Source organism: Arvicanthis niloticus, chromosome 17 (genome assembly GCF_011762505.2).
Source record: "Arvicanthis niloticus isolate mArvNil1 chromosome 17, mArvNil1.pat.X, whole genome shotgun sequence".
In the NCBI taxonomy this organism is placed as follows: Eukaryota; Metazoa; Chordata; class Mammalia; order Rodentia; family Muridae; genus Arvicanthis; species Arvicanthis niloticus.
The window spans coordinates 50646958-50672931 of record NC_047674.1 but is presented as its reverse complement, the minus strand read 5'-3'; the positions used below and the strand labels follow the sequence as shown (position 1 = coordinate 50672931).

General features: G+C 40.2%; 1 protein-coding gene across 2 annotated transcripts in view; it reads right to left on the bottom strand.

The window, feature by feature from the left end:
• Window positions 1–25974, bottom strand: part of Ptchd4 (patched domain containing 4) — a 186544-nt gene that overhangs the window by 100946 nt on the left and 59624 nt on the right. For both annotated transcript variants that reach the window (XM_034521726.2, XM_034521725.2), the window contains one exon: window positions 23446–23926. In XM_034521726.2, coding sequence (XP_034377617.1) covers window positions 23446–23926 — 481 coding nt within the window. The remainder of the gene's footprint in view (window positions 1–23445; window positions 23927–25974) is intronic.

Below are 25974 nucleotides of genomic sequence, written 5' to 3'. Positions count from 1 at the left end.
GAGGCCCAGGATACACAGTGGGTCAAATGGCAGAGCATCCTTCCATTCAGGCAGTGCAGCAGAACTTTAAAATACCTCCCACACAATGCTCAGCCCGCTTCTCCTGGCTGGGGATACAAAAATAGTCTCTATCCCTTAATGTAGGCTTTGAAACTCAGCTCAGCAGGAGAGTTAGAAATAGACATGTAAACAAGCATGCAGAGAAAGCAGAAAAGGAAACCAATAGCCATTTCTGAGTTGGAGGATGGATATATATATATATATATATATATATATATATATATATATCCCTGAAGATTAGAATAAATAAAATGTACAGTGAATTTCTAGAAAAAAAAGAATATTATTAGACAGGAATGTCTATGGGGACATAAAAGTTTTCATTTGATCATAGCAGTGAATGTAAAGGTGCTTGAAGTTAGAAGCTATACAGAGGCAAACAGAACTCATTAGCCTCCTTGGATGAACCACTGTCCCTGGGCCAGGCAGCTATTAGAACACAGCGGGGCTGAGCTGTGTAATTATGGCTCTTGCTAACTGTTGAAATAGGGTCGGAGGGAGTTAGCAAGATCTGTAACATGTGCTATGATTTTGGGTACTCAGTTTTTCTTTCTTCAGGATGACATTCACAATTAGAGTGACTAATACAATAAACTGACTAAAATAACATAATTCAGGGAAAACCGTCACTGGGAGATTCTGGGGAGAGAAAGAATTCCACTATGGGGAAGAACTCTAAGCCTTCTGAAACAAGGAAGGAGTCAGGCAATGAAGACTGAACACATTTGATCAGTGTAGGAAGAGTAAAGGTTTGTCTCCTAGGTGCAACAGAAACTTTAGGGCATAGCAAGCTCTACTGATTCAGTTAGACACTGATGTGGCACCCATAGACTGGGAGAATCCAGCAAGCTGGACAGATTTCCAGCATAGACAGAGATTTCCCAGGAGGAATAAGGATGAATCTGGAGACAAAGAAGAAGAGATTTTGACAGTATTTTTGAGACCCAGGATATTTATAAGATGTCCCCTTTCTGTGGTTTATGGCATGACAAAGCTTTCTAAGTAATAACTAGTATTTTACATGCTGTGAGCAAAACAAAAGCCTTTTTAGGAGTTCTATGTAGCCCAATGTTTAGAGGGATTACCAGAACGCAAGTTCTGGCTAACATTTTTATCTCTTGTCAACTTGGCGAATGGCACTATAACACTGACAATTTTGTCACTGTATCATTATCCTGATCTATAAGACAGATACTTGGAAAGAGTAGAACTGAAGATTATGTCATAATCAAATCTCTTGGCACTCTCTCCTTCCATCTTTATTGGCAATCATGAGCCCTTATCTCCTGCAACTCTTTAAATGAAGCTAATTTCTGTATGAGAGAGAAGTTACATCTGTGAAATAAACATCATACTTGTAGAAATATATAAAGACAACAGAAAGTATGTCAATTAGAGCATTCTGGCTAGAAGTACATTTATTTTAAGTGTCGATAGTCCATTATTTTATAAAGGAGATAGTGTACAATGGGAAGTAAATCACGTTCCTGTGTGTGTGTGTATATAGTTCTCCTTTCTTCTCTCATCCTTCCCTTCCACTTCCATTTTATTTTTCTTTCTTCCTCTCTCTCTTTTCCCTCCCCTGTCTCACTTATTTTGCAAGAACTATTATTCAGTATGGTGATAGTTTCCAAACAAAAGCAAACCTGCAATCACTTTCTGTTAAACAGAGTGTTTGCAGAAATGAGACTATGTAAAGAATATTATTAGAAGCAAAGGGCAAGGATGAGGAGTCCTGCTATCTTAGCTCTTCCCAGAATCCCCACAACCCTCAAAAGCTTTGTGGATAAGAGAGAAGAGAGGGGAGAGGGGAGAGGGGAGAGAGGGGAGAGGGGAGAGGGGGAGAGAGGGGAGAGGGGAGAGAGGGGAGAGGGGAGAGGGGAGAGAGGGGAGAGGGGAGAGAGGGGAGAGGAGAGAGGGGAGAGGGGAGAGGGGAGAGGGGAGAGAGGGGAGAGAGGGGAGAGAGGGGAGAGGGGAGAGAGGGGGAGAGAGGGGAGAGAGGGGAGAGGGGAGAGGGGAGAGGGGAGAGGGGAGAGGGGAGAGGGGAGAGAGGGGAGAGAGGGGAGAGGGGAGAGGGGAGAGGGGAGAGGGGAGAGAATGGAGAGAGGGGAGAGAGGGGAGAGGGGAGAGAGGGGAGAGAGGGTAGAGAGGAGGGGAGAGGGGAGAGAGGAGGGGAGAGAGCGGAGAGGGAGAGGGGAGAGGAGAGAGGAGAGAGGGGAGAGAGGGGAGAGAGGGGAGAGAGGGGAGAGAGGGGAGAGAGGGGAGAGAGGGGAGAGAGGGGAGAGAGGGGAGAGAGGGGAGAGAGGGGGAGAGAGGGGAGAGAGGGGAGAGAGGGGAGGAGAGAGGGGAGAGAGGGGAGAGAGGGGAGGAGAGAGGGGAGAGAGGGGGAGAGAGGGGAGAGAGAGGGGAGAGAGGGAGAGAGGGGAGGAGAGAGGGGAGAGAGGGGGAAAGAGAGAGGGGGAGAGAGGGGAGAGAGGGGAGAGAGGGGAGAGAGGGGAAGAGAGGGGAGAGAGGGGAGAGAGGGGAGAGAGGGGAGAGAGGGGAGAGAGGGGAGAGAGGGGAGAGAGGGGAGAGAGGGGAGAGAGGGGAGAGAGGGGAGAGGCGAGGGGAGAGAGGGGAGAGGAGAGGGGAGAGACGGGAGAGAGGGGAGAGAGGGGAGAGAGGGAGAGAGGGGAGAGAGGGGAGAGAGGGGAGAGAGGGGAGAGAGGGGAGAGAGGGGAGAGAGGGGAGAGAGGGGAGAGAGGGGAGAGAGGGGGAGAGGGGGGAGAGAGCAGAGAGGCAGAGAGGGGAGAGAGGGGAGAGAGGGGAGAGAGGGGGAGAGGGGGAGAGAGGGGGAGAGGGGAGAGGGGGGAGAGGGGAGAGGGGAGAGGGGAGAGAGGGGAGAGAGAGAGAGAGAGAGAGAGAGAGAGAGAGAGAGAGAGAGAGAGAGAGAGAGAGAGAGAGAGAAATCTGGGAGAAGAGTAGAGAGATATCGGTTCTGACTCTTGACAACAGAATGTAGAAAAGGCTTGATGGGTTCACTTCCCTATAGGATAGAAATGCCAGTCCTTACTCATATCTAAGCAAATGAAAGAACAACTACTTTTCAGTGTCAAAAAAGTACCAGACAAAGAAAAGATCAAATTGTTACACAAAACTCTCATATTTAGAATCTAGAATCACCTTGACACTTTGAAAACCTTTTCAACTACATTAAAAATTTTGATTGAGTTTCCAGTTTCATTCTCAGATTTACATCTCTGCCTAAAGCAGCCCACACCTGTGAACTAGTATAAAAATAAAACATCCACTCAAGTAACAGTTACCTAATTGTACTTAAAGTCCTTCGGGCCTGGTATGTAAACCTCATCTGCCTGTGGCTGGCGGAATCATGCACTTCAGAACCCACTACTGCCAACTTTCTTAAACCAGTGTCATTCCCAACTGCATCCTAAACACCTACCCTCACGGACACAGGTAAGTATAGCTCTCAGCCCTCGTCAAAAAAGAAGCATATCTTTGCAGCAGACAAAGACCATCACAGAAGTCTACAACCCGACAAAATCAGCAGAGAAAAATTGGTTATGGGGTTCCTTGCCCCAACTCATTCACCTATAATACAAAACTGACATGCAAGGCTCTAGGAACTCATGGAGGAGGGTACAGCTGAGGGACATCATGCAGTAGGGTGTGACTTAGGGAACTCATGGAGTAGGGTGTGGCTAAGGAACTTCATGGAAGAGGGTGTGGCTAAGGGACCTCAAGGAGGAGGGTGTGGTTAAAGGAACTCGTGGAGGAGGGTATGTCAGGTGTGAAAGTGGCAGAGGATCAGCACTTGAGCTATAAGATTGTGTCGTCTTTATATGACAGAGTGTTAAACCCATCATGATATCTTAACAAAACAGTTACTTAAACAAGACCTGCATGACAACAATGCGACTTGCCAACCTGGATGGGGGAACATCTCACAAGGCCCCACCTCTCCTTGAGTAGCCACAGGCAATTAATAGCTGCTGAGAGATGGAGGACCAGTCGTCTTTAGGGATGAGGCTGCTAATTGGTAATCCAATCTCAACTGGTCATCTCTAACTAAACACTAGATGTCCTCAGTTCAGGAGGTTGTATTTATATATACATGTATGTGTTACAATAATAATTAAAGCAGGAATCATGAAACACACACATACACACACACATACACACACACACACACACACACACACAGAGAGAGAGAGACAGAGAGAGAGAGAGAGAGAGAGAGAGAGAGAGAGAGACAGAGAGAGAGAGAGAGAGAGACAGAGAGAGAGAGAGAGAGAGACAGAGAGAGAGAGAGAGAGAGACAGAGAGAGAAGAGGAGAGGAGAGAATGGGAGAATGAAAAGAATTGGAGAGGGAGTGTAGAGTGAAAATGGTGTAAATAAATTACTCATGTATAAAGTTCTCAAGTATAATAAACATTAAAAAAAGAAGTTAATTGTTAAGGACACCCATTATAACCCAAGCATTGTAACAGCATTAAAGTACACAAACTCAGAATGTCCTCTTAGCCCAGAGAGGAACCAAAGGGGAGATGTGATAGAAGTTTAGAGGATGCATCCACCAATTCAGGCAAACTGGTGTAATGAGTCCTCACCACACTCATTATCTCAGTCTCCAAATCCGACAGGGGCGGAGCCCTTCTGCGCTCCCTGTCTCCCATTTGTTATAAATTTACTTTTATCCCATGAACTGAGTCATTCCTCTTGTTTCTCCCAAACCCCACCTTTTTGTTACTAAAAATAGCTTACTCTAATTATAAATCTGTTCTTTCTGGTAAAAATGCCACCGTTTCCTTTGTTCATTTTTGCCACTCACTAATATGCCTAATCTTGCCTCTTTTTCATTGTCATCTCAAAGGATGTCTTTCAATATTGAACTAATATGGCACAGATTTTCATGTTACGCTGACTTGTATTGTTAACTATGATATTGTTTAGAATTTTGACTTTAAGTGGGAGGAGTCCCTGGACGAATCACTCATCTGTGCCTATTCTTATTGCCAGTTAGGCCAGGTCAATCATGGTGAAGAGAAATAACATCTTCACAGTAAATCTAAACTGAGGGACGTTCTCAGATTTAACCTCTAAGGGAAGATGATGATATCTAGTCAGCCAGGTCTATAGCCAAGATTTGAATATTAGAGTTTTGTCTTGGCCTACATGAAAAAAAAAAAACCTCATTAAAAAAAGAATCTAGGAGTAAAGAATAGATGGGGGGTCGGGAATGAGGGATGAGGGATGAGGGATGAGGGATGGGGGAAGAATGGAGAGCATGGAAGGGAACACAACCAATGTACAATACGTACTTGTATTAAGAAGTTCTCATATGGCACAGTATCATGTATACAATGTATACGTGTATACAATGAAAAAGTTTTTAAATGAAAAGGGCTGGAAAGATGTCTCAATAATGATAAAACACTTATATGTAAGAAGAAAGTTCTGGGTTTAAACCCCTGGAACACACTTAAAATAGCAGAGTGGTGGTCTATAGTCCTTTTGCTCCTGAGGAACAATGTGAGGAAGGAGTGGTAGAATCCCTGGAATCTAGCAGCCCAGTGAGCTTGACATGCAGAGTGGACAAGAACACCAAAACTCAAAGGACAAAGACCCCCGTTCAAGCAAAGTGGAAGACCAGGACCACCCAAGAACACATTGGTACAGATGTACCACATTCACATAAAGAATGTGTGTACACAGGCACACACAGACACATAAATGTACATACAGAGACACAGATACAGAAAGAGATAGCAAGAGAGTCTGACAAACAGACACACACATGTGAGAGAAAGAGTAAGGAAGGGGAGGGAGAGAGGGAATAAAAAAGTAAAAGTATCAAGTAATCAACAAATCTGATACACAGATATTTGATAAATGTAGAAGTCAAGGTATTTCAGAAAATCAGATAGAATCACTGCTCAAAGGTACCTCAATTCTTAGGAGGTAGTCATTTAGGACCCCCAAATAAACATATGGTGTACTTTTTGTCTATGACAAAATTTTCTTGTATTAGATGAAAAGGCATGAAAACTATGGCTTAAGACTTAATTTTATATAGGTTATAAAACTTCATCTTTAGAGTAAATGTTACCTGCTAAGGGCTTTATTTTTCATTGGAAAAGCAATGACATAAGCTTTACTGTATTCTCAGCTTGCAGTTTCCAGAGTGTGAATGGCAGCGAGTACTCTGAAGCAGGTCTGCAGAAAATCACATTCTTCTTGACAATTACAGCTGGCCCATGTCAGAAATATTTTTCTTGGAACATTCTGACTTGACATCCAACCAACTATAATTAACGAGGATCGTTGAGGCTGTGTTTGATGGACGTGTATTTGAGGACTGCTCAGATGTCCAAGTTGGAGACTCGAGGCTCTCTGGCACATCTGCCATTCTACAATGTAGATAAATTGCTGCTCTACTCATTTCCCTATCTGCTTACTATCCAATCCTGAGTTGCCATCTAATCCAAGAACTAAAAATAGAAACACCACACATTGGGCAGTGAGAGAAATATTTACACTTATTTCCATTTAAAGAGTTTAACCTAACATATCAACTGACCTCAAATTAACTTCTTCAGAACTGGTCTACATGGTTCTTATTCTGAGAACAGTTGTGTGATTTAACAGTATTTTTAAATTCCATTCAGTATTTGAACAATAATTTTAGTGAGAAACATATGCAAAAATGGAGTACGTATTCAGAGCAATGGTTCTCAACCTGTGGGTCATGGCCCCTTTGGGGTCCTAAATGATCCTTTCACAAGGCTCATATAGCAGATACCTGTATATTAGACACTTACATTATGATTCTTAACAATTATAAAGTAATAGCTAAATAATTTTATGATCAGCGGTTACCACAAAATGAGGAACTGTGTTAAAGGGTCATAGCCTTAGGAAGATGAGAACCATTGCTATAGAGTATATAAAACCTTAAGGAATCAGGAGTCAGCCTATAATGGTAATTAATTTTGGATGTGTCAAACACTAAGAGTATATACTATTCAATGCTACCTCCAATATTTGATGTAACCTCCAATGACTTGTTATGCCAAGATCTTCTCTTTCTCCCTTCAAGGCGTCTAACAAAATAAGTAAGTAAATGTGGTCAGTAGCTTTAACTGTCAACCTTACGCAACCTGGAGTCAGCTGGGAAGAGTCTCAGAAAGGGATTATCTACATTGGGTTGACATGAAGTCATGGCTGTGAGAAATTGCTCAATGTGGAAAGACCCAGTTCACTGTGGGTGGCACCAATCCCTGGGAGGTAGGTGGGAGTCTTGTATCAGAAATGGAGCTGAGCATAGGCAAGCAAGTCAGCATGTTTGCACTCATCTCTTTTTAGTATTCAGTGTACATTTATTATGACTGGCAGTCTCAAGTTCCTACTGCTGTGGCTTTCTCTCAGTAATGGACTATAACCTGGAATTGTGAACTAAAATAACTAAAATAAACCCTTTCTCCTATAAGTTGGCTTTTGTCAATGTATCTAATTATAGCAAATAGAAAGAAAACTAGGATAGTGTATTTACTTATTAAAATGGACTCATGGGGGCCATGCCAAAGCTAGAAAGGAACAGAGAACAATGTAAGAAAATTGAACTTAAATAATAGCATGTAGGACATATTAAGGTATATAATTCAAGAAACAAATAAAACTTTCAAAGTCTTATTCTGAGAGAGCAAAGAATTAAAAAAAAAAAGAACATCAATAAGTCAATTCTGCTTCAGCATGGCTTCATAAGGGGAGGTGTGACACAGTTCCTGCCCCTGGAACATTGCCAGGGCATTGATCCCCACATGTGCTGATGGTTGCTTGCTGCCTTTTAGCTGATCTATGTGTTTTACATTCACTCTCTCTGGGGGAATATACTTCCCTCAGTACTGAGAGCTATTCAGTCCATAATAAATGAAGCAGATGCAATTCTCAGGAATGAGGAATGATGGTTGTCATGAGGCTGTGGAGGATGAGGATCAGGCCTTCTGTTTGGCCTTTAGAGCCATGGAAACAGGTCTAGACAACAACCACAGAGGCCATAAAAGCTAACCATAAAAGCATGGTCCATTGTAGAAATAGTTCATTGCCAGACTTGGCCTTGAACTTGGAATTATGAGGAGATACATGTACCATCCAGTCCAGTGACTGCTGCATGATTTATCCCAGGGTGAACTTGGGGACACCAAGGACAGAGAGTTAAAGTGGTCTGAAGGTAAAAAAAAAAGGATGGATAGGAAAAGGAGGAATCTATAAAAAACAAGCAAATGATAAATATTCTTTCTCTAGGAGGAAGGCTTGTATAAGATCTAGAAACAAATAGTATTAGAGGGAGAGTACATGAGGCCATGGAATGGGAGGACAAGAAAACCAAGACTAGAGAATTAAAAGGTGACGTACAGGTATACAAAAGTTAGTAGTTGGTTGTCTTAGCTACTTGAAGGATTGGAGATGATGATGCCTAGATAGATATTAGAGAGAGCTAGCTGCTTTACTTGCATAAATATAAAAACTTTGTAAGAAATTATTTTAACCACAGTAACCTCTCACCTTTCTGTTCTTATATGAAAGTAATTAGTAAAGACTACAGCTGCCTGCTGTACCAAGAGCTATGCTGAGCAAACCATGAAGAACAGGCTGCCAAAAAATTATAAGGAAATGTGCTTTTGCTTTGTGTTTAGTTTCTGTTTTAAGGAAACAGGGGTTGGGAATAATGATCCGGGATTCATAAAACTTATGTAAATTTAAGGATTTCTAAAAAAAACTTAACAACATTCAAAGCTTTGATGTTCTAACTTTAGTAAATAAACGACTGGGATTAGGCTCTCTGGTAGGGAGAAGGCAAAAGAATGAAAAGAAGGTATAAATAAAAAGAAAGGAAAAGAAGAAAGAATGATGAGAATCCTTGGGTAAAGAGAGAGCACTTGAACTGACAGCCTGCATCCACTACTGACTTTGAGTCATTATTGAATCAGTGCCACTTCCATTCCCCCCTTTCTCAGGATCCTCCTCATTTTGAGGCTGGACCTTGGCAACTCAGTTCATAAATCCCACTGTGAGTACTTTAGACAAGGTAATGATGTCAAGTAGTCACAGATGCATTCCCCAGAGCGAAAATTCTAAGTCAGATGTCATGTAGCATGTGACACAAACATGACAAAGGTAAAACAGTCCTCTCTTAAGTCTTCTCCCAATAAGACCAGGTGCTACTCACACCTCTGAGGAGTTCTTTCAGCTGTCTCCTTTACCGATATTACTCCCCTAAGCACTACACTGTCTTTTAAGACAATATTCACAGTAGCCATGTTATAAAATTCATTTTACATCATGATCTTTTGTATACATATATATGAAACTGAAGAAAAATATGTCACTGAAGCACCATATGTAGCAGTTTTTTACATTTCCCATCTCTTTGTATTCTCTTTTCTTCTCAATGAAATATAAATGGTGTACATGACATACTACATTGGTTTAATGATTCTTTATACATCACAACCTATTTGAAAACACTAATAGCTTATTTGATCATTGATTCTATGTATGTTTATCAAGTCTATTCTACATCAGATGCTGTTTATCATCATAGGAAGTAACAAAATAGAACAAGGTAAATGCATATTTTGCAGGAATTTGCATCCTGGTGAGGGGAAGTAGATAAGGAACAAGTTAAACAGTATATACTTAGACAATGGTGAATTCCAAAAAACACTTAGGCAGGAGGAGATGGGAGATCCTCATAATCTTGCGTAGAGTGATCAGGAACAACCCAGCTACAAATGTTATGTATGGAAAATGTCTTATAGGATATAGAAAACAGGAAAACAAAGAAGAGAGGAGGAGGGAAGAGAAGGAAGGAGGTTTGATCAAATGGAGGAGAGGAAGAAGTTGAAAAAGGAGGAAGAAAAAGGGGGAGGATGAGAAAGAGGAGATGAGAAAAGATAAGGAGATGGTGGGAAAGAGGAGGCTGGAGAGGAGGAAAAAGTCGAGGGAAAGAAAGGATGAGAATGAGAAAGAACAAGAAGGAAAATAGAAGAAAGAGGGAGAGAGTTTTGGAGCTTGAAGATCTTTTTATTTGATTAGATAGGAAGCTGTTATGAGGCCATTATTATTATTGCCATACAGGTCTCCTAATTAAATACTGAATATGATGCAAGAGACTCAGTTCTCGTCTTGGGAGTCATATTCCCATAGAATTCTGCCTATTTTCTGCTCTGACCATTTTTCTCATTACTCCAACTCTCCAAAAAGTGCTTGTGAAGACATAAATCTATCACCAAGATCCCCATTTTTCAGATATCTCTAGAGTCTTATTTTAATGAAAACTGGCTGTTCTCTCTGTGTGTACACTGCTTCTAAGAATTGTTTTCTGAAGAAGGTTCTATTCTTTCTTCTCTGTTTCTTTGCTACTGGGACTGAGGTTATTACAAGTATCTTTGTTCATCCTCATAGGTAGACACAGATTATTTTCCTTTGTCCTTCCTGAAAACAATATACTTCTGAAGTGCATATTACATATTGTACAAATCACTCGTAGAATGTTTGGAGTTATTTACAGATCCCAGGGACTGTTTCTACTTTTTGTTAATGGTTTGTTAATAATTCAGCCAATAATTTCAGAATGATGTATTCTGAAAAACTTTGCATCAGGCATCTCTTGATTCTACTTTATGTATCTCGACATTCCCCAAAGATGGCCAGAATAGTACCTCCTGTTCCACACACCTCCTGAAATGTTATTTGACCAAGAATCTCCTCAACACATGGAGTCCTACTGTCCCATTCTTGAACCCTGCCTGGACCTAGTAATTGGATGTAGCAGACATGAGAATATGACAATTATGATGTGGTAGGAATTCAGTATGCTGACTAGACTTGTGCCTTCTGAGTAAGTAGCTTTCTTGAAATACATTTTCTAGGAGTCTGTTGATCTCTTCTAAGAAGTTAAACTATTAGAAGAACATCATATTGGTAAGAACATATTTAGATACTCAGATCAACAGTCCAAGATGAAATCATCCTTCAGAGATCCAAGATTTGGTACCAGTCATGTGAATAAGATCAACACTGCTTTCACCAAGCTCTGCTCAATGTGTGCACATTCTCAAAGATAGCTAGCTATGAGTGTGGACCAACAAAAATTGTAAACATTGACATTTATTTTTATTAATTTTTTTGTACCCCAACTGTGATTTTCTCAAGCATGAACTTTGCAGATGACAATATAATGCCACAGTATCACAAGGTTTTATGCTTTTCTTTTTTTTCTGATCAAATTCAACTTGTTCCTCCAGCTATTTGTGTGGCTGGGGGCTTACAAGTTCAGCATACTCACTCACTGATTAGTTTACTATGATTATGAACACAAATGTGGGTGGGTTCCTAGCACTTCCTAGTAATTCCCAAAACTTAAAATCCAGCCTCAACATTTCTAAGTGACTATTTCACATTTCTTTTATTTCAAAAACAATCAATACCCACTTCCAATGGTTATTCTCATCTGCTGATTTACATAATAATTTACTGACAAAGTGAAAGCCACAGGGGAGAAAAAAACTTCCACATGCAAGCTCCCACTCATCCCTCAGCCAACCATCTGTATCTGTTCCTGTATTCCTTTCTTTTTCTATGGGCTGGCTATAATCTTATATAAAGCTAGTGACACTCTTGTGCTATAGGTGCAGAACCTTCTCTGCTCAGTTCCATTCTTTTGACAATTTCTGTTTTTCTTTATTTTCACTATAAAGTTTTCTGTCTTTTGACTGTGTCCTGACATATATAAATGTATTTACTTTCCAATTAAAATGAATAACTGGCACTATTCTTACTCTTTGTATTTACCTGTTTTGTTCTCACCCCCACTGACCACCTTTTTTTCCCCATGATATTTTTATTGGATATTTTATTTACATTCAGATGCAATTTCCCCATTTCCCCTCCCTAGAAAACCTCTATCTCATACCCCCTTCTCCATTTTGCTTTTATACAATTTTTTTTAATGTTAACCAATGGCTTTATAAATTTGGTAATGCTCAGTATCAATCAGAAGTGTAACCTAATACCCAACCTAGATATATCAATTATCTTTGACTGGCAGAGACATATTAACATCTGCCTTCATGTCTGGCCCCCCTCTCTCTTTCTCTCTCATCACCTAGCTCCTCCTCTCCTTCTCCTCCCCCTCTCCTTACTCCTTCTCTCCTTACTCCTCCCACCTTAGCTCCTCCTACATATCACTTTTCCTGATAAAATAAAACTTTCCTCTCAAAATACAGTTAGAGGTTCCCTTCCAGTCGGGGCCAGAGCACTGAGCAGATCTTGGGTGGCAGCTCTGCCCCCAACCTCCAAGAACCCAGAGGAAGCAGGGATCCCAGGCGTTCTAACTCAGGCAGTATCTTAGGTAAGCAGACAGCAGGGCCCACCCTAAACAGGGAGTAACTGGGAACCAAAAGGACCCAGGAAGTCACTCCCGGCCCGGAACACTGGTTCCTTCCAGTCTGGGCCAGAGCACTGAGCAGATCTTGGGTAGCAGCTCTGTCCCCAACCTCCAAGAACCCAGAGGAAGCAGGGATCCCAGGCGCTCTAACTTGGACAGTGTCTCAGAAACTAGTTCTCCGATCTGAGGCCTGGATCAGACCTCTGCCAGGTCTGCTGTTGTGTGGACCCCGGATTCCACCTGAGACATACTGGAAGGTCCACTCAATCCAGAGCCACAGAGGAACAAATGAACTCAGAGCTTCAGACAACATATCCTGAGATATTCTAGAGGAGACACTGCACCCAGAACAGCAGACACCTAGCTGAACTACTACCTTGGAGGCACCATATCCTGAGGCATCCTAGAGGTACCACTGTAATCAGTGCAGCTGGAAAAGATCACAGAGACATCTGGACCCCTAGGAGATCAGACACAAGCTAGATAACTAGAAAGACAGGCTTCAGTCAGAGACAGCAAGTACAGGCAGCACTAGAGTTAACCAGATGGCAAAAGGCAAGAGCAAGAACATAAGCAACAGAAACCAAAGTTACATGGCATCATCAGAACCCAGCTCCCCCATCAGAGCAAGCCCTGAACACCCCATCACACCAGAAAAGCAGGAATCAGAATTAAAATCACTTCTCATGATGATGATAGAGGGCTTTAAGAAAGACATAAATAACACTCTCAAAGAACTTAAGGAGAGCACTGGTAGACAGATAGAAACCCTTAAAGAGGAAACACAAAAATCCCTTAAGGAATTGCAAGAAAATGCAACCAAACGGGAAAAGGAATTAAACAGAACCATGCAGGATCTAAAAATGGAAGGAGAAATAATAAAGAAATCACAAAGGGACAATACCCTGGAGATAGAAAACCTTAAAAAAAGATCAGGAGTCATAGACACAAGTATCACCAACAGAATACAAGAGATGGAAGAGAGAATCTCATGTGCAGAAGATACCATGGAAAACATTGACACAACTGTCAAAGAAAATGCAAAATACAAAAAGCTACTAACCCAAAATATACAAGAAATCCAAGACACAATGAGAAGGCCAAACCTAAGGATAATAGGTATAGATGAGGGGGAAGACTCCCAACTAAAAGGACCAGTAAATATCCTCAACAAAATTATAGAGGAAAACTTCCCTAACCTAAAGAAAGAGATGTCCATAAATATACAAGAAGCTTACAGAACTCCAAATAGTTTAGACCAGAAAAAAAAAAAAAATACTTCCTGCCATATAATAGTCAAAACATCATATGTACAAAACAAAGAAAAAATACTAAAAGCAGTAAGGGAAAAAGGCAAAGTAACATATAAAGGCAGACCTATAAGAATTACACCAGACTTCTCACCAGAGACCATAAAAGCCAGAAGATCCTGGACCAATATCATACAGACCCTAAGAGAACACAAATGCCAGCCCAGACTACTATACCCAGCAAAACTGTCAATCATTATTGATGGAGAAACCAAAATATTCCATGACAAATCCAAATTTACACAATATCTCAACACAAATCCAGCACTTCAAAGAATAATTGGTGGAAAACTCCAACACAAGGAGGGAAACTACAACCTAGAAAACGCAAGAAAGTAATCCTCCAAAAACCCCAAAAGAAGATAGTTACACAAACTTATCTCCATGGATGTTAGCCCAAAAGCTTGGATTAGCGAAGACTCAACCCACAGACCACATGAAGCTCATGAAGAAGGAAGACCAAGAGGGGATGCCTCAGTTCTACTTAGAACGAGAAACAAAAATGCTCAAAGGAGCAAATAGGGAAACAAAGCATGGAACAGAAACGGAAGGAGGGGCCATCAGGAGACCATTCCACCTGGGGTATTCACCCCATGTACAGCCACCTAATCTAAACACTGTTGTGGATGGCTGGAAGTGCATAATGTGAGGAACATGATATAGCTGTGTTGGGGGCCGACTTTTAGCAGAAAGCGGCTATCAGCTTTGCAGCCATCTTGAGCCATATACCCTGACATGAGATTTAAATTACAATAGCCTACAACAGCTGAGAACACTCGGATAATCTTGGTTTAGATACCTTGAGATTAAAGGTGTGTGAGATTAAAGGTGTGTGACTTAATAGTATACTTAGAAGTATAGAGATCAAAGTTAGAGACAAGACCTAAGGGCATGATTAAAGGTGTAACTTAGAGGCGTGGCTTAGAAGTGAGACATATAAAAGGCAGAGACAGAACAGATCAGAATTGAGACGACAGAAGACAGAACTAGAGATCAGAGAATATAGACTGAGATCAGAGACTATAGAGGGATCATCAGAGATGAATCTCAGACATTAGGTAAAATCTGGCCTCACCCTCGCTCTTGCTGAACCCCCGACCTGAAGACCGGAGCAGCAACTTGGGCCGGGATACAGTGGCCGCCCAAACGTGGGTCGGCCCAGGCCTCAACATTTTGCCTGGGCTGCAACATTTATTTTGGCTGCCCCAACGTGGGACTAGTGCAGTCCCCAACATAGCTGTCTCCTTAAAGGTCAGCCAAAGACTAACACACTCAGAGGACAATGTTCACAATTAACCACTGATATGATCAGGGGTTTCCCAATGGAGAACTTAGTGAGAGGACTGAAGGAGCAGAAAGGGTTATTGACCCCAGGTGGAAAGCAACAATACCAAACAACCAGAGCCCCCCAGGGTCTAAACCACCAGCCTGGGAACACATAGGGAGGGACCCAAGACTCCAGAGGTATATGTAGGGGAGGATGGCCTTGTGGGACATAGGTGGGAGAGGAGTTTCTTGGTTCCATAAAAAAAAAAAAAAAAGAACACACAGTGGGGGTAGAGAATGTGAGGGCGGGGAGGGGATAGTGAGGGGGAGTAGGTGCGGTCACTGCCTCATAGAAGCATGAGGAGGGGGGTGGGATAGGAGGTTTCTGGGTGGTGGGAGGAAGTAGGCTAAGGGGATAAAATCTGAAACGTAAATACTACAACCAATTTTAACAAGCGGGGAAAAAAGTCTTCAGAACCAACATCTTTTAAAAAAAAATATCAGCCCCCTGGGGGTGGGAAATTTTTTTTTCTTGATACTAAAACTTGTTCTGAGAATTGTATATTGCAGAATACATAGCCTTGGTGTATCTACTCATCAAGCATATGAGCAGACCTGCCCAAACCTCTGATGTCCTGGAATTCCATCTGGATTCAGTGAAGACACAGCATCAGAGGCTTATCAACTTACTCTTCCCCCTACCCCTCTTCTAAAATCTCAATGCCCTTAATCAGCTTGAAGAAGTTAAAGAAGAGTCAGAGCCCCTATTCCCTGAGCTTGGGGACTAATGTGGTTAATAATGGTCTGTCTTTCTAGGGACAAGTAGTGGTTTTGTTGGAACAGGGGGGATTAGCTAGGACTTATTGCATAGCCATAACCTATTGGTAGAAATCTATATAATTATTATCAAGATGAAGTTATAATTTCTTAAATGGTACAAAATTTACTTTGATTTCAAATTTAAGGTTTTCATTGGTGCGAGCTCCTTATTAATATAAAAGTGAGATGAATATTGATAAGCTCATGGGCATTGTGCCTGTATAACACCTTTAGGAATACAGGGCCTAGACCCAGCCCTTTTTTAACTTTTTTAACTTATTTGGGACGGTTAACCTATGAGTTAAGGGACTATAGCAAATTCATATTTTTGAGTTTATTGTTAGGGTGTTTTCCATATTTTATTTAGAAATAGCTGAGAGGAGTGAACAGACAACAGTCCAGGTTACCTTACATGAATAGTTGGTTTTCAAAACATCAGAAGTCCATAGAACTGACACTACAAATATTTATATATTAATGTTCATATTGATTAGAGACCTGTCTGCTCCTGACAGCTTCCTGTCGTGGATTCTAAGAAGAAATTGAGCATCCTTGGAGTTACTCCAGTTGTGTGGTAACAGCCACTAGGCAAGAATTGCCTCTCTCCATCTACAGACAAATTACTGTCCAGAAAAGGACACACATGCAGAATAGTCGACTGATTATATCTGTCTATACAGAGTAATCAGTCCTTAATAATCCTGCATCACTAAGGTCTGTCAGATGATTCTGGGCCAGAAGGCTGAAGATTTGATGCTCCAACGTTCGGTAGTATAGGGGCTTTTCAGGTGTTCAGAGGTCTCTATAAATTGGCTAAGTTTTAGAAGCTATGCTTTGTGCTTCCCACAATTATAGTTACCTCAGTCATTCTGGATTTCTGACGGGGTTGAAAACTTATAGCTATTTACATTGAGAGAAAAGATTTGAGTGGATGGTCGGCAGCTGACATTCATCCTAAAGCCAGGTTCAGAACTAAATGTTTTAGTTAGGATAGATGACAGAGGTGCTGGTTAGTCAACAAAAGGATGGACGGGGTATTAGGACTATCTTGTACCTCACTGGTACAAATTGGCATAATTATGCTCTAATTGTATTTTGAGAGAAAAGTTTCATTTTAACAGGAAGGGTGATGTGTAGGAGGAGCTAAGGTAGGAGGAGTACTGAGAGGAAGAAAAGGAGTAAGAAGTGGAGAAGAAGAAGGAGAGGAGAAGCTAGGTGATGAAAGAGAGAAAGAGGGGGGAGACAGGGAGGCAGATATTCATGTATCTCCACCAGTCAAAGATAGTTGTTATATCTAGGTTGGTCAGTGGGTTACACCTCTGATTGAACAATTCCAAACTTATAACACTTATGATTAACATTATTTTTAAAAAATGTATAAATGCAAAAAGGAAAAGGGGGCATGGGGTAGGGGTTTTCTAAGGGGGGAATGGGGAAAGGGGATGGCATCTGAAGTGTAAATAAAATATCTAATAAAAAAAGAAAAAACAACAAAAAAACAAAACAAACAAACAAACAAAAAACCCACAAAATACAGTTAGAGCATAACTATACCAATTTGTGTCAGTAAGGTGCAAGATAGACCTAATACCCAGTCCATCATTTTGTTGACTAAGCAGAACCTCTGTCATCTCTCCTAAATAAAAGACTTAGTTCTGAGCCTTTTTTTTTTTTTTTTCTTGGCTTTAGAGTCAATGTCAGCTGAAAACCATCCTCTCAAATCTTTTCTCTCAAAGTAAATAGCAAGGATTGGCTATGAGACTATAAGTTTTCAACCCTATCAGAAATCTAGAATGACTGAGTTAACTGAAATTATGGGAAGCACAAAGCATAGCTTCTAAAACATAGCCAATTTATAGAGACTGCTGAACACCTGGACAGTCTCTATACTACAGAATGTTGGAGCATCCTGCTGACCACCTTTAAATGACCCTCTCACCCACAACATTCCTCAAAGCAGTTCTTGTCAAAGTCATCCAGGCCTGGCCTTCAGACTGATGAATCAAAGGCCACTTTTCATTTTGCACTGGAAATAAAGCATTAGAATCTCGTATATGATTGGTACCCTGCCCCTTCATGAACATCTTTAGTTTGCGTCCAGGCCACTATTCTTTTTGGTTTGCAGTGCTTTTACATTGTCTAATCATTCTTATTGTTCCTTTTGTTTTAGATCAATCCCATCTTTCTTGTTGGAAAGTATTGAAGTGCTCCAGGCTTGAGTCAAAGACATTTATTTTCATCTATGATCATCTTTATAGTTGAACTTAGCGGATTTTCATACTATTTAATCTTATTAATGCAATGACAACTCCAACAGCTCCAACCTCTGAACCTGGTTTCCACATGAATTAGCATACCTAGTCTAATCCTCATTTCCAAAGTTGGATGCCTAATAGATGGCTTTGACTCAGAAGATACGAACCTAAACTTTTGACTGTTTTCCCCTCAACACATGACTCTTTTCTCTCAAGACCATCTAGCACAGTCAACCGCAGCGCCAATCTATTAATTATTCACTCTACAAGGTATCCTTGACACCCCTTTCTTTTATAGAGCATACCTAGTCCTTCAGCAAATTCTGTCATTTCGACTTGTAAGTAGGAACATATTCTGAGTTGAATCCGTTTTCTCTGCTGCTACTGTTCTTAAGCTATGTTAGGTTATCCCTGTATAGCAAGACTGGCTTTGTGATAACCTTTTCCCATATTCTTGCTCTACTGCAGACTGACTTATACAACTATTAGAGCACACCCCTTTGACTCAGAATGTTTCACACAGTATTCTATCTTCTCTAATTAAAATTTGAAGAACTAGCTGTTGAATGCCCCACAGAATCTCTCTGTACCGTTTCTGGCCCTACTCCTTAGTCTGCTGCCCATTCTACTCCAGCTATCCCATCTTACTTCTTCACAATTCCCATTCTCAGTTCTAGAAGCATATTTCTCAATTGCTTTTTTTATTGGATATTTTATTTATTTACATTTCAGATGCCATCCCATTTCCCCTCCCTAGAAACCCCGTATCCCATCCCCCCTCCTCCTTTTTGTTTTTATACCATTTTAATTACATGCAAGTATTAAGGTCAGTTGTAGGTTGAGAAAATAGCAATACAATAGATGCAAATAGTCAAGGAACAAGCAAGACAATAAACACAAATAGTCAAAGAGCAAGCAAGGCAATGAACAAAATTCCGTGAACCCTCCGGTGATCACTGTTTTTAAGGGCTTATCAGAATAACCAAAATATTTGAGCCAACTTCCCTGTCCTAGCCCAAAGTCATTTTCATGTCTGAAGCCTACTTCCTTGTTCTAGTGTAATATTTAGATTGCTGCCTGAAATTACTTCTTTGCTCTAGCCTAATATTTAGATTCCTGGCTGAAATTATTTTTTTGTTCTAGCCTAATGTCAGATTCCTGCCTGAAGCTCACTTCCTTGTCCTTGGTTTGTACTCTGGTTTCTCTTCAGATCATATAAATCTTTTGCCTTTTACATTTCTCAATTTCTATATTTCTATTTTTTGAAACCTCACCGAGCTTCCCACTTTAACTTTAGCTTTCAGTAATATTTCTCCGTGCCCACTGACCACCCATGCTCTTTACCCAGCATGCCATTCCACTTTTATATTTGGCTTTATTTCTCAACAATATGGCAAAGTTTTCACCTTTTCATTTTCTTGTCCTATTACTCCCTTCTCTTGGACCTATGTATAAAATTCATGGGGGTAAGGAGTGGATTTACTTTAATTTAATTCAAAGCCTTTGAGAAGTAAGTCTAAATATCTTAAGTAGTAAAGTAGTCAATGATATCAACTGACAAGGTGGTCTTTGAGACATATAACCTTATATATGTAAACCTTGAGCCCACCTGCAAACACAAATTTTTTTCTGCATGACCAGTCTGTGAAGATGACTAATGTTAGACTCAGCTGAAATCCAAGTGAGGAGAAAATCAACAGTGAACCAAGGTTATGTACACCCTGGCAATTGTCTATGAATAACCATCAAGACAGAAAATGGGCTAGCTTGGGACGTTTTTGTGTTATTAGGCGAAATTCCCCCTTACATAAAGAGAGAATGCATAGATGGTAAGCAAACGAAAACCTTTAAAACGAAGAGGTCAACGCTGAGTTTTAATTTTATCTGGTGGAATCCTCACTGGTTTATTCTTGAGTAGAGAAAGGGTATTTGGCTTGAATCATTTCAGGCAGTCGAAATGCATTCTAATTCTGGACTTTCTTGAGTGTGAGAGGACTATGTACCTATAGTCATCTTCACTAAAGCCAAGTATGGAACATATAACTTGACAAATAAAACTTTGCTCAAGGAAGCCTCAGGAAAAAGAATAAAGCAGAAACTGCCTTAAAAAGGAAGGTTATTTAGGTACATTTTATGTGCCTCTGAAATGACACGAGGTCTATCAAATGGATCAAAAATATATAATGAATACAGAAGAAAGACACAAGATTAAAGGTATGCCATATATGTGCCTCTTTGGTTTATAGAACAGACACCATAATTGATATGTACAGCTTTGGGAATCAGCTTTGATAAGGGTGAAGGGTTTTGAGTCTTGGCACACAAAATCTTTCCAGGAAGACAGAAAAAAATGTCTAAACACATTTTTTTTTCTATATAAAATAGAATAAATCATAAACTATATAAAATAAGTAAAGAAGTATTTTTGCTTGTTTGATTCCTTTCTCTTTTGTCAACTTGATACAAATTTGTGTGTTGGGGAAGATGGAACCTCAATTAAGAGCATTCTGCTTCAGATTGTGGTGTAGGCAAGTCTGTGGCAGGTATTTTTAAGTTCATGATTAATGTAGGAGCGCCCAGGCTGTGGTTTGGGATACCCTTAGGCATGTGGTCCTGGAAGGTATAAGCAAGTAGCTGAATGTTAGTCTAGAGAGCAAAGGAGTAAGCAGCACTTCTCCATGGTCTCTGCTTCAGTTCCTGCCTCCAGGTTTCTGCCTTGATTTCTCTCATGATGGATTATGTTGTGAAAGTGTTAGCCAAATAAATCATTCCTCCCCAAGTTGCTTTTGTTCATGCTTTATCACAGCAGAAGAAAGTAGACTAGGACAGAAATAGAGGTTTACAAGAAATGTTGATTGGGTTTCTTCCCATATACTATTGATTTTAGAGTCTGTACATTCATGAACAATAATTCGCCAAAGGGATTGCATCAACTAATGTTGTGCATGCTGCAGGCAAATATGTATTTGACAAACAGTATTTATATTTATTATCATATTCTCCTTTGACATGTTTTCAACCACATGTTTTCTGTGATTCGAAGCTTCACTTGTTTGATGCTCTGTATGCAAGGCTATGTGGTTTTCCTAACCATTGGTCAGTCAGCCTCTCTCTGTCTGTCTCCCTGCCTCTCTTTCTGTTTAGAGGTTGGAGGTTAATAAAAACCTTGCAATTTTAAAAGGGATGACAAAATTCTACATTCAGTGAATGATGAAATGAATAATGCTGTAGCATCTTCAAATTTAATATGAATTGCCCCAGTTCTTCATTTTAATATGAAGAACCAGAACAAATAGGTGCTCCTGAGTACTCAATATAACATACAACATAAGCAGAAAACTGGGATGAAAGCGGAATCTTGATGAAGCAAACATTTTAAACACATGTTTGTGGGTCTTTCATTGCTTTACCTTCCTACAACCGTGGACACAATCCTCTCAGAGCTACCATGAGTACCCAGACCTGTCTTCTTACAGTGCATACCCACAGTGTCTGGAGTTGATTTGTGATTGCAAAGGAAAGCAGATAGTCACACAGTATGTATTATAAGTCTCAAATTTTTCAACACTATGGTTTTTGGTGTTTGTGCTATTAGAAATGTAAGTACCACTCTGCCCTTGTAGAAGTGACACTACAATCTAGCATCAGTAGAGGTAGTTTTTTTTTTTAAACCTTATTTGTATAGAATGTATAATCTTATCGTTCCTTGAAAAATATCTTTCTATCCTATAATTAAGGTGCCACTGGTTTTGATTAGGTTTGAGAAAGCCTTGTTTTATTTGTGAGTCTTACTGTGTGATTTTTTTAGAAATCTTGTGTCATTTTTCAAGTCAAGAAGAAACTTGAATATTTAGAAAAGAATAAAATGTGCAAATGATCCAGTCGCTGACTTATCATTATCACTAATGGTAAAATGTCTTACATGGTTTTTGGAAAGGTTATTTTTATGAGATAATGAGTGTACATTTGTGATGCTATGCAAAACATTTAAGGCTCAAGTGCATGAAGACAAAAGTTGCCTCCTTATTATTGTAGAATCCACTGAGCTGTCACACAATATTACCTACTAAAACTTATTTGTTGAGCATTTACTTTCAATTATTTTTAATTATATTATATTAAGAAAATCATGCGAAGGCCTATTGGTATTTTATGCAAGAGTTATAGGTTTAGATAGAAGAGCTTGCTCATTCAACTATAATGAAGTCAGCTTCTCAATATGACATCTGATGTGAGCTTGTACAGTTTGCATGCCTTCTGTTATTTACAAACATGCTTATGAAGGTAAAAAAAAAATAGGTGCTTGAGCTACGTAGAAAGTTTTTTTGCATACATGCCTGCGTATTTGGCATTTGAATAGTGAAACTTATTTACAACTCATTTTAAGGTAGTCCATCAAGAGTTGTTCTTTGTAGCTTAAGAATATGTTGCCTATGTCCGTTTAGTCCCCGGAGGTTCAGTTTATGAATTGTTACACACGATTACTGCACATAGAACAGAACCTTGTGAATGCCACAGATGTTACCATCACAATCAATAAGACATATCCACTCTGTCACTGAGTCCTCGCTCATGTCTGTTGCCAGTAAATATCCATATACACCACACACATGCATGCATATATACATTATCTTTAATAGTTAGGACCTAATTTATGTCTGGCTGGGAAAAATTAATAATCTTAAAGATGATATTTCCATCAGAGATAAACATATAAACTGGATAATATATCTAAGTGGCATTAGGTAATTTTATTTAATTTTTAATATTTTTTTTACACAGGTAAAATTATAGAGTAGGTTCTGTGCAAAACTATTAACTGATTTTGAGTTTACTTTAGAAGATATTTGAGATTACAACATATCAGTTGTTCTTAGACTATTTGTTCATCACATTAACTGTCCTGTCACTATTCTTTAGGATGCCTATGATTGGGGGCATCCTAAAAAAATTATGTTTGCAATAAGCACAAACTCTCCTTAATTTTATATCAGATACTTCCAATCTATCAGCAATGAAAAAACTGAATAAAAAAAAAATCCCATATTGTCTAAAGACTTTTGACATCCTTTGTTTAAAGGGAAGGATGTTTTGATTATTCCTTCATATCCTTTGTAGGTCTCAAAAAGGCAAAACAAACACAGACATCCAAGGAAAATAATATACAACCACACACTGACACACCAAAGCAAAACTAAAACATATCCACCTGAGAAGCCAAGAAATGTACTACCTTGCCCCAAACCGGCAAGAATCCGATTACCACAAAGGATGGATAGTTACCCATGGCGAAGAAAGGGATTCCCAGCAGGGTGGAGTTGTACTTCCCATCAGTGATGAAGAAGATCCCGGCTGCAGTGGCGATGGAAATGCATACCGTGAGCACCCCCAGGAGGCCCAGGAAGGGCTTACTGCGCAAGCAGTCCTTCATGGAGCTGGACAGGGTGGCCGTGGTCAGGATCAGCACGAGGCTCACCAGGACCTTGCTTCTGGTCAGGATGCTGGTCTTATGAAAGTCTCTCCAGAGGCTAAAAGATGCCAGAGAGTACAGTTGGAGGTCTTGGTGCTCATCCTGGAGCTTCCTCATAAGCTTACAGAACTCATTCTCCCACTTCTCCCCTATGAGGTCTTGAGTGGCAGAACCATAGGTCTGGAGGTAGTAGGTGATTTGAATGGCTCTGGCTGACTTGACCCGCTGGTCTTTGCTGTTTGCCACTTCCACTACCCCGCCCAGCTGGTGTCCAATAAAACTGTTCCTCCCATCCTTGAAAACAGAAAGAGGGGAGACTTCAGTTACCAGAAGGATGCACATTCCAAGGGACAGTTTCTTATTCTAAGTGAAGAAGCACAAGGAAGGCTGGTGATTGTGGAACTGATGTGGGTGGAGAGGAAAGTCAGGCATTTAGTCTCAACCTCGTGGAGCTACATGGGAGACCCTGCATGATGAACAGGAATAAAGATGATGGAAGGAATGTTACAAAGTTACATCCGAGTTGCCACATGTATAGGAAAAGGACTCATAATTTTGGATTCCCAAATGCTCCCATTGTATTTTATAGCAATGTAGTCACGTTCCTTAATGGCAGATCAAGTTTATGATTCATGTTTAGCTGTAAGTAGAGAGCGTGGCAAGGCTCACCTTAGGCCATTTTAAGACATAGAATAAAATTTCCTTCAATAAGACACTGTACTTTCTCTCTCCAGGGCTCCTGGCCTCAGCCCTGTACTTGTGAGACACCATGAGGGTCTGCTTGTCCCCACCCTCCTGTGGCATGAGTCAGAAAGGCATTGTGTATTCTTTTTTCCTTTTCTGTCTATTTCTTTCAGGTCTGGCCAGAGCCTAGGTAAGCCTTTTTCCTTGATACTTTGGAATTCATTACATTCTCTGAAACCTTTTCCCCTGCCATGTGCCTGCTTGTCCACCATATGTCTGTCCTATGTGCTGGCTTCAATGGAGTGTTTTTTTTTCTTTCTTCCTCTACTTTTCCAGTCTCTTTCTCCAGCAGTTTCTGAGTTTTACAGTTTGCCTGCCCCAGGTGTTTATCTTTTAAATTCTAAAAAAAAAAAAAAAAAAAAAAAATAAAAAAAATCTTCAAGCTTCAAAAATTAGAACAATCACCCTATATATAAAGATGCTAGCTTTCCAGAATTAAGATGTGAATCAACGTACAGATAAGAAAACCCTTACTTCCTTATACTACTGAGGTTAAATGGGCGGTTCCAAATAGGACAAATACCTTTGAAACAGCTAATGTGGTACTGAAACACTTCCTGCATATGATACAGACACTTATTGTTCCTGTACAATCTCCCCACCCAGATCTAATTCTGTTTCAGATTTATCTTTTCCTTGAGATAAATTCCCGAATGAGGCTGATAAGATTTTTCAGGTAGTGTCACCAAATGGTGTCTCAGCTTCAAAGTTGGACTTGCTGGACTCGGGATAAGCTCATCATTCTAAAATTTTTGCTTAAAGGAAGTAAATTTCCAACACTAGAATGTAAAATCTCCAAACCGTTTTCACTCACTTCCAAACCCTAGCTTTTATCGTGGCCAGATTCAAAAGACATCAGGACTGGCCTTAGAAACCGTAAGCTGCTGTCCACTGATCAACCAACGGCTGGGCTCAAAGCTGTCAATAGTTTAAACTAACTCCAAGGTAACAAACTAGAAATGAAAGTGACAAACACAGCTATTGTTCTTTCTTATGTTTGGCGCATCCGACATTTTAAATGGTTTATAGCAACTGCTTCGAGGCTAAAATAAATAATATTGAGGTTTAATATTTCCTTATTGGTTGTTTACACTGGAGTGCTGCTTTTATGCACAAAGCCTAGGTTAATACAGAAGGAGGCTAATTTTATCTTCTTTAGTAAAAGATTCAATGAGCAAAGGTCCTGGGCGGTGAGTTTTTTGTTTTGTTTACATTTTAGTTCACATCTGTGGTGGTTACTATTGTACTGTATTGTTGGCTCAACACCCTGGAGGCAAGCCTCGGGACACACCTGTGAAAACCTGTCTAGATTAAAGTTAGCTTCTGGAAATGTCTGTGAGAGATTGTCTTGATTTCTTGTGTAGGGTGTAAGATCAAAGACTGTATAAAAGGGAATGCATTACTTTATTGGTCTCTGCTTTTGAATGTATGCTATGTGACCAGTTCTTTCAAACTTCAGTGACTGTGACTTCCCTGTCATGGTTGACTGTAATCTGGAATTGGAGCCAACTCCTTTTAGTTTAAGTAGCTTAAGTTTAGAGCATTTTATCACAGCAACAAGAAAAGCAACTAAGACCCCCATTTTAGCACTCACTTTT